Raw genomic sequence first — 9,698 nt, forward strand, 5'->3', positions numbered from 1 at the left:
TGTATGACACTGCAGATTGTAAACAATGAACACTTGCTTCTTTTTCATTCCACCATCATATTTTCACAATGTGGTAGCAAGAGAGGCCCCAGGTTTTCTTTTGTTCCTCTCTCACACTGAACTTTCTTTAACCCCAGTGCTGTGCACTCATAAAGCCAGGGCCATAGTAATTATTTGTGTTTATATATATATCTAATATTGCTGACAAGCACTGGACACATCTACAGGGTTATACATATGTATCACTGCAGTTATACACAGCACTTGTCAGCAATTAAAATGGGAAAATAAAATCTCTGCTCTGAAGGGGTTATAATCTCATCGACAAACAAACTTGCACTGAAATAACTCAATTGGTTTTAATTTGTGATTTCAGTGCGAGTCTGTATGTGAACACTCATTTCAGAATACAAGTATCCTATGTCAATTTAACTTGATTTAGTACTCATAAGCTAAAAAGAATCTGGACTTTCACCAAACTTACCAGAGGTGTGAATTAAAAACCAATGTAATTATTATGGTGCAAGTTTTTATGTAGACCAGCCCTAAAGGGGTTTGTACAAGGGGTGGTACAAACAATGGACAGAGTGTGGGTGTTAGAGTGCAGGCAATCCAGGACCCGTGGGTTGTTAGTGATTTAAAGGAGCAGAGAGAGACTGTGTAATGGAATGTTAAACTGTATTATACTATTCATCCACCAGGTGACGTGTAAAATACCTCATTTAGACCAACCACAGCCATACCTGGCAGAGCATTAAAGGATCTAATGGTGAACATGTCTGGTATGTATAAGCAAGCTCTGTAGCCAGTCCATATCTGGTACAGAAGAACATGTCAGGAGGAAACTAAGAACAGAAACAGAAAGAAAACAGCAGCAAAGGTTGCAGACAAAAGAAACAGCAACAGAGGTTGGAGGATCTCATCAACATGCCATTCGTCAATGCTTGAGAGAATTCTGCTTTGATAAACCTTCAGAATGAACAGACTGGAAACAAGATTTTGCATTATTACCAAGCTACGCAAAGAAACTGGAGATACACAGGTATCATCTTTAATATATGGTATGGGGAAGCAGGCAGAGCATATTTTAAAATCATTCGACTTTACTGAATACAGTCACAAAGATGACTATGAAAGGGTTCTGGCTATGCTTGATGAATACTTTATACCTCAGAGAATCGTGGTTTATGAAAGAGCATGTTTTCATCAGCAAATTCAGTTTCATCAGAGAACTGTTGAATGTTTTATTAGAGCTCTGCATGTAATGGATAAAAACATGAAAATATCAGACAAGCTGGTTATTGGGTTAACAGATAAAAATCTTTCACAGCAGCTACAACTGAAGAGAATTAGCCCTAGCCAGGGCTATACAGATAGCAAAACAGTCAGAATTAGTTAAACAATAGAACAAAAGGCAGGAGCAACCTGAAAAGCCTGAACCTAGCCTAGAAGCTATAAATGGACATTTGAGTGTTTAAGTCATTATCATAAAACCCCTGAGGCAGGGAGAGAGAACTCCCAGGCTAAGGGCTTGGCTACACTTGAGAGTTGCAGCGCTGGTGGAGGCTTTCCAGCGCTGCAACTTAGGGCTTGGCTACACTTACAAATTTGCAGCGCTGCAGCAGGGTGTGAAAACACACCCTCTGCAGCGCTGCAAATTGCGGCGCTACAAAGCGCCAGTGTAGTCAAAGCCCCAGCGCTGGGAGCCGCGCTCCCAGCGCTGTCCGTTATTCCCCACAGGGAGGTGAAGTACAGACAGCGCTGGGAGAGTTTTCTCCCAGCGCTGGCGCTTTGACTACACTTAGCGCTTCAAAGCGCTGCCGCGGCAGCGCTTTGAAATGCAAGTGTAGCCAAAGCCTTAGTAACTGTCCACACCTGCAAGGCACATCCAACGCTGCAACTCCCTGGCTGCAGCGCTGGCTGAACACCTGGTCTGCTTGGGGAATAACGAGTGCAGCGCTGGTGATGCAGCGCTGCTCGTCAGGTGTAGCCACACACCAGCGCTGTTATTGGCCTCCAGGGTATTAGGAGATATCCCAGAATGCTTTTAACTAAATTACTCTCTTTGTTTTGTTATGCAGCCTCTCTTTGTTTTGTTGTGAACTTGGGGCTCCGGGGCTCCCCGAGCTGCTTATCTAAAAAACAAACACAACTCCTGTTTGCTGTGATCAATCTGTAACTGACTGTGAACAATCAAATGAGATAAACCCCTGCCTGCCTCATTCACAGGGGTTGAGTGTTTGCTTGACGAGAGAAATGGGTGGGAGGGGGGAGAAAGGGAGTCCGTGCTGCTTATCTGGTCTGCAGGCTGTTTGCAGTTAAGACTAAGGGGTTGGGAAAATTTTCTGATTTTGCAAGGCAGGGAGCTAGTGTCGGCTCCAAAAATCCACTCTCTCTCTCTCTCTCTCCCCCGCTCCCTGTCACACTATACCCCACCCCCCTCTTTTGAAAAGCATGTTGCTGCCACTTGAACGCTGGGATAGCTGCCCATAATGCATCACTCCCAACAGCGCTGCAATTGCTGCAAATGTGGCCACACTGCAGCGCTGGTAGCTGTGAGTGTGGCCACACACCAGCGCTTTCCTTACACAGCTGTACGACCAGCGCTGTAACTCCCAGCGCTGCAACTCTCAAGTGTAGCCAAGCCCTAAGAGGGACAAATTCCAGCCTACATGCCCAAGGTGTGGAAAAAGTCATATCCCAAGATATGATGCACATCTAGCCAGAGGCGCACTGTGTAATACATGTGGACAGTTTGCAGCTCTTTGCTGCACCAAAGCAGTAAGGGAGGAGTTAACTCATATGACAGACAGACAATCAAGAGTCATTGTTTCTGGCATCTTTCACTTGTGATGACATAGAGCCTGCCTGGAGAGCGAAACTGAATATTTTTGGCAGGACTACTGACTTTTAAATTGATGCAGGAGCTGAGGTCAGACTCATCTCAGAAAGGGCTTACAATCACCTTCAACCACTTTCACAGACAGTCACTCGATACACCTCTGACTACCCCGGAGGTATTCTGAAGTGCATGAGCCACTTCACCACCAAAATATCTTGTAAAGACAAAAGCTATGCATTTGCTGAGTGTATGTGACCAAAGCTATGCATTTGGAGTCTCAGCCGCAGTATGGCACCCACGATGGGCCTAGAGAGAAAGGAGGAAGAACTCGGTGGAGGATTTGATGATATGGGGCTTTTGAAAGGAGATCCTGTACAAATAAACTTAAGAGACAACGCTGGATCATACAATGTACAAACACCGCTACCAGAGAGACCTTGGAAGAGACTTGCTGCAGATTTAGGTGAATTCAAACGACATCATTACCTGGTTGCTGTGGACTATTTTTCCTGATATATAGAAATAATGAACTTGAAAGAGATAACATGGTGCTGTGTTATTGAGAAACTGAAGTGCACTTTTGCTCACTTTGATATTCCAGAACAACTAGTGATGGACAAGCTCACTGCAGCAGAATTTAAGTCGTTCTGAACAGAATATGATTTTGATCACATTACTTGGAGCTCTCAAGCAAATGGAGAGGCTGAGAGAGCTCTACAGACAGCCAAGAAAATCTTAGAGCAGGAAGAATGGGTAAGAATGGTGTCCCTAGCCTCTGTTCGTCAGAGGATGGAGATGGATGGCAGGAGAGAGATCACTTGATCATTGCCTGTTAGGTTCACTCCCTCTGGGGCACCTGGCATTGGCCACTGTTGGTAGACAGATACTGGGCTAGATGGACCTTTGGTCTGACCCGGTACGGCCATTCTTATGTTCTTATGTTCTTATGTTAAGATCTATTCCTTGCTCTTCTAAACTACAGATCAATACTAATAGCAGCTACTGGATATAGTCCAGCACAACTCCTGATGGGAAGACAACTCAGAACTACTGAATGAACTACAAGGATGAATATATCTGGGGTGTACAAGCAAGCTCTGCAATCAGTCCATATCTGGTACAGAAGAACTTGACAGGATGCTTTGGGAATGCGAGCTGGGAGGCTGCTGCAAATGTAAGAGACTGTGAATAAAGACAAAGAGTTAAGACGGGGCAAGGGAGCCCAAGGGAGCAGTCCACAGAGAACCTTTTATGGAGCAAAGGGATCAGACTGGGTTCAGGAGGCAGTGAGATCAGATATGTGGGAGCAAGTTTGTGCATTGCTTTGAAAGTGGGGGGAAGCTTGAACTGGTTGTGGATGAAAAGGAAAAAAATGAGTGTAGAGGTATAAGAATGAGGAAAGCAAGGTCAGGAAAATGGCAGAGGAAGATGCTATTGCCAGCTGTGTTCTGGATGGACTAAAGTGGGGGGAGAGGCCAGGAAGAAGGCGCTTACACTAGACTAGGCAGGAATTAAATAAAGAAAAATACATTTCAAAAGGGAGCTGCTACCGTGGTGTGCTGTGTGGAGAAATGATACAAAATTGAAACGTGTGGAGTGTAACTACTTTGTATCATGACTTTTACTAAGAGTTCTAAATTCTTATCCACAGATGGTAGAGGCCTGTATTTACTGCAAACGGTGCATGTCCCAGAAGCTGTCTAAATACTCAGGGTGAAATGTTGGACTCCTCATGCAAAGCCTGATTTGGGGACCTAGATGGAAGATAAGCAGATGGATTCTTCCAGCCCTTCTACCATCTTGAAGGAAGAACACAAGTAACGTGAACATCTGGGATGAAATATAGTTCGTTTGGGGCCCTCCCCACACCTGCCCCTTGCAACATTTTGGGCCAGTGGCTCTGTGTTATGCTCAGCATTCCCCCCTGCCCCCAGCCAGCCCACCCACAAGCCTGTTTCTGAGTATCTTGGAGAATGCCACTCTGGAGCAGTGCTCCATGATGCATGGGTGTTTGGAATCCTCCCTCCATAGGCTGCCTCCACCCCCCAGCACAGTGGTTTCTGTTGCCATTTAAGGCCTTGTACCCACCTGAAGGCAGGCCAAGGTAGAAATTTGTTCCTATTGGGATCCGAGGCAAGCAGTCAGGTAACAGCTGAGCATTATTAACAGGTTGCCACAACACAGAAATGGAAAGCTTCATCTGATCAGAAAAGTTTCTACAGAAATATGTAGGCATTCAGAATGGGCAACATTTTCCAAATGGGCGTGAGTACTTATGATAAGTCAAGGCAAGAGGTTTGCTTTCTAAGCCAGTTAGGACACAGCAGATCAGTAACGGTGCAGCTAAGAAGCTAGCTAGGATTAGTTTAAATAAATCACCTATAGTAGCATTACTTTATAGTCTTTACTAGAGATTGGACTAACTGAAAACCCAAGATCCAAGCACCCCTGAAATTTGAGTGTCCTAGCCCTCTGTGAGATTGCTTTGCCTGACTGTATGTTGTTTGACATGGGAACAAAGCTTAAAAAAATAAGCTACTGATCCAGATCCAGGCCTCCCTTCATAAACTCATATCTGAACTTTGGGATGTTCAAAATCTAGATTCAGGTCCATTCTGAATTAAATTTAGTGGATTTAATTAATCTCTGGGTAGTACCTCTGAACAAAGGAGACTTTGCAACTCAGCTCTCAATAGCACGATTGGGCTGCTCAGTTTCTGATTATTTTAAAAAAAAAACAGTACTCTGGAAACACTCTACTAATACTAACACCCAATTGCTAAAGTCTGAGGATCTTAAGCTTGAGAAGGTACTATTGAAAAGCAAAAATGCAGGAGGAGCCTTGTCAGAACAGTTTTACACTCCGTAATATATACAACACTAGGGTCCTAGCTGATACTGTGGGTTTTTGTTGTTTTGTTTTTGTTTTTTTTTTCATTTGGCAATCAGTATTCATTTTTCTTCTGTGTTTTCACATGGAACAAACATCAAAATGTTTCTCCATTTTGCCTGCTTCCTTGTTTGTGCACCAGCAACAGTGATGTCTGTAAGAATGTGCATTGTACTGGAATTAGTAGCTGTTACTTAATATCAGCTGCAGAGACAGCAAGAGAGCTCATGGTTGTTTTGCTTCCTTTTTTAATGCCAAAGGACAGAGAGAGAGCGTGAGTTGTGAATTTAAAAAAATAGATATTTTGAGATCTAGAGCTAATTACTAGGGCTGGCTATGCAAGATTCTACCTGATAAAAAGAGGATAGTATGGAGCCCCCAAGGGGGAGGCAAATCCACAGTGGCAAGTGCAGAAATCCTGCTCCTTGAAGAAAAGGTGCATGGGTTGAATTGCCTGCTGGGAGGGCCTGGTAAGCATGGCTAATGGGCTGAATACTGAGAAAATAAGTGGGATGTATCCAACACAGAGTAAGTGGCACAACCCAGATAAATAAACCACACAACTTATTTGTGCCCTGAGCAATAATGATGTATGCACAATACCACCATCTGGGTCGTACAGCTAACACACTAACCAGAGACATCCAATGTCCCATTCTCAGCCTCCGTGCAAGTGCTTATATTTCAAACAGCATTTCATTAGAGTATTGGAAACACCAGAAGGCAGGCACTTAGCACCGAACTTGGCTCCTTCAGAGAGCAGTGCTCAAGCAGTCACTGGAAGGCCATACCGTAATACACCCCACCCACAGTGAGTTTAACTAAGGAATCACTAAAGTATATCAGCATTACCTTGGAGACTCGTGTAATAGATAAATATTAGGAGCCCAACTATCATTTACTTACCTTCCTCATTAGGGTGTAGTGAACAGGAGAAACTTTCATTTTGTATAGCTGTTTGAAGATGAAAGTGCTATAGAAATGCTAAGTATCATTACTGGGATGTTACCAATAGGCAGCAGTCAGTTAAAAGAGGAGAACACAGCCCAACCTACCCCTGCATCAACACACAGGAACATGACGCTTGGCTAGATTCACGATTACTTTTGTTGGAATTGCAGCCACACAGATATAGGGAGAATTCAGAAATCTATTATGGCATCCAAACACCGATGTATTTAGGTGGCAATGTATTGACATCAAAGGCAGCCATATGCCATATTGTGAGTAGACAGGAACAAAACATAGGTAATGTTCACTGTGTCGCAATCATACTTGGCTAGTGTGCAGCTTAAGATCCAGCTTACCTGCCCCCTACCTCCCTTTGGAGGAGATACTTTGGTGCTCTTTTTAGGGCCAAACCTTCTGCTACTTATGTGTTGGTGAATCTTTGTGAGGTCACTCCGAGAGGATATTCCCCAATTTAGGATGCTGTTATCTTTAGCTGTAGGCTCCACTTGTACTCTTATCCCTTTTTTTCCTGCAAACCAGTGATTCCATCTCTTTGTAATGCATGTGTAGAACTCCCTTTTGCTTTAAGGAGAGTTATGCACCCACACCAATGGAAGAATAAATCTTGTAGGATCAAAGTGATATCAAGAAACAGCATTTTTATTATGTCTCCAGGCCATAAATATATATAAATATCATAAAATGCAATAAAGGGTAGGCCTCTCTTAAATGATTACAGCAGGGATCTATAAAAATCATTAAAAGTAGCCATAGTTTTTACTGAATGCTCAGTAAAATTGTTGGGAAATCACTGGGAATTTTAATGTGGTCACTTTAGAGGTGTTTATAAATGTAGGGCCCTTAGTGCAAGTTTAATCATTGATGAATATAGATGTGTGGGCCTATACAGATGTTATGAACCTATATTGTGCTTTGTATTTTGAAGCAGTCCGCAGTGAAAGTTGGTGTAATACAGCGTAAATCTATGGAGCTTGTCAAATTAAAAACATAGATGCACTGACTGATTCAATCCTGCAAACTTTGCCTATACTAAGATCTAAAGAGAGGCTACATTCTTTGTTAATGTTGTTACACTCAATTGCACAGCATGTGTAGACAATGTATATGGGCTCAGTCTTGTGCAAGGTGCTGAGCGCTCTGTGGCTGATCCAGCACGTAACCAGAGGCTCACCTTTAAGCATGACTCAAGTTAGACTCCTGCTCAAGTGCTTTTCTGGATGAGGGCCAGAATGCTGGGCCCAATCCTGCAGGGTGAGGAGCAGCTCCTGAAAAGGTCTGAGGTGCTGAGTGCCACTTTCAGCAGTGGGAACTGAGGCTGCTTAGCCTCTTGCAGATGGCACTCAGCACACTGTAATTTAGTTTCTAAATGCCCTCAGTTCCTCTAGAGTCCACTGGGAATTAAAGGGCCCCTGTGCCTTTCAGGAGATACTCAGCACCTTGCTGGATCAGTCGTTCTTGATTATAAGATAAGAAATACAAGTAGCTAACAGGAAATCCCTGAAAGTTACATTATTTTTGGCTCAGCTGTAAATTCAACTGATTTATGGCTGTGACTCTCCCCTGACAATTTCTTCACATCTAGACTTGATTTATAATCTACTGTTATCTAGGTATGTTATTCATTTTCTAACACAAATATTTGATGTTTAAAAATTCATTTATGGTCCTGTAAATAAAAGCAGACCAGATTCTAAACACGTTTTGTCTATAAGCATATGCTCTAAATTATTATTTTTTAAAAAGTAATATGGTCAAATCAGGTCAAGAATATAAAGTTAACTGAGGCAAAGCAAGACCGTGGTACTTTTTAGATTTCGGCTTTGACCATTTTTCCCTTTCAAAGGACAATTTCATCTGTTCCTGTTGGGAGAGCTTGTAATGCCACCTTGGCTTAGGAGGCGTTTCGAACCCAGTCTAGGGTTTCAGGTATCAAGGTTTCAGCGGTATTCAAAAAAGATGGCCAATGTAGTTCTTCCTTTAAAACACCTCTGCATGCGCCTTCAAAACTTTCCATCCCCTGGACCCTGGCTCAGTGCAGATCGCTGGGAAACCCAAGGAAATCGCTGCGAGGGAATTTTTCCTCTGTTGCCCCTCCAAGGTTTGTTTTCTCGGTGAGGTTTGCACGCACCCCCGCCTCGGGACGCGGTTTCTAGCTTTGGATACCTGTGGCTGTGGTCACATTGCAGCCGCTACAAGGCTGCGCTAGAGACTGATTCCCGCGTACGCTTGTTTTCCCTCTCCCAAGAACTCGCCCCTCCAGCTCCGCTGCAACGCCAAGCTCAGCCCCACACCCCGGCTCAGCCCCACACCCCGGCTGCCCCCGCCCTGGCCGAGCCAGGCTGCCCCGGACTTACATCGAGGAAGATCGACATCCCTTTGGTGAGCGGCAGGGCCGAGCTGAGCTCCTCGGAGGAATTGGTCGAGGAGGGGGACATCTCCTGACCGCCCTCCATGCCGGGGAGCGGGGGCGCTGCGGCCGCCGTGCCTGCCGGCATGAGCTGGGGCTGGGCTCCGGGAGAGACGCTGCTGCAGCCGCCGCTGGAGGCTGCTCACACTGGGCTCTGGCCGCCCACCCCACCGCGCTCCTCCCTTTGCTGACGGCGCTAGAGCCCGTGTCAGTTTCATGGAGTCACATTGCAACGCGATCGCTCCCCGGGGACCAGCCCTGCGGGGTGGGCAGATCCCGCCACCTTTCCGCCTCCTCGCAGCCTGGGGAGAAACTCCGCTCCCCCCGGCCCGAGCCCTGATCGCCACATTGCCCGGGGCTGGCGCGGAAAACAACAACCCCTTCCCACGCGGGCTGCTGATGGGGCTCCGGGACTGGACACCTTGAAACCGTCCTCGACGGAGAGTTTTAGCCCAGAGGAGATGTGCTCCCCCGGGCGCGCGCCCTCTGCGCCCCTTTGTGCGTCTACACGGGCGGGAGCTTAGCCTGCATGCGCCTATATCCGCCATTCAAACGAATGTCTAAACCCATCGCACATATTCATTTAC

General features: G+C 45.3%; 1 protein-coding gene across 2 annotated transcripts in view; it reads right to left on the bottom strand.

The window, feature by feature from the left end:
* Positions 1-9,184, bottom strand: part of NECAB1 (N-terminal EF-hand calcium binding protein 1) — a 130,633-nt gene extending 121,449 nt beyond the window's left edge. For both annotated transcript variants that reach the window (XM_045007723.1, XM_045007722.1), the window contains exon 1: positions 9,059-9,184. In XM_045007723.1, the coding sequence (XP_044863658.1) occupies positions 9,059-9,157 (99 nt within the window). In that variant the 5' untranslated portion in view covers positions 9,158-9,184. The remainder of the gene's footprint in view (positions 1-9,058) is intronic.
* Between the last annotated feature and the right edge of the window lie 514 nt (positions 9,185-9,698).

This window comes from Mauremys mutica, chromosome 2 (assembly GCF_020497125.1).
Source record: "Mauremys mutica isolate MM-2020 ecotype Southern chromosome 2, ASM2049712v1, whole genome shotgun sequence".
Taxonomy (NCBI): domain Eukaryota; kingdom Metazoa; phylum Chordata; order Testudines; family Geoemydidae; genus Mauremys; species Mauremys mutica.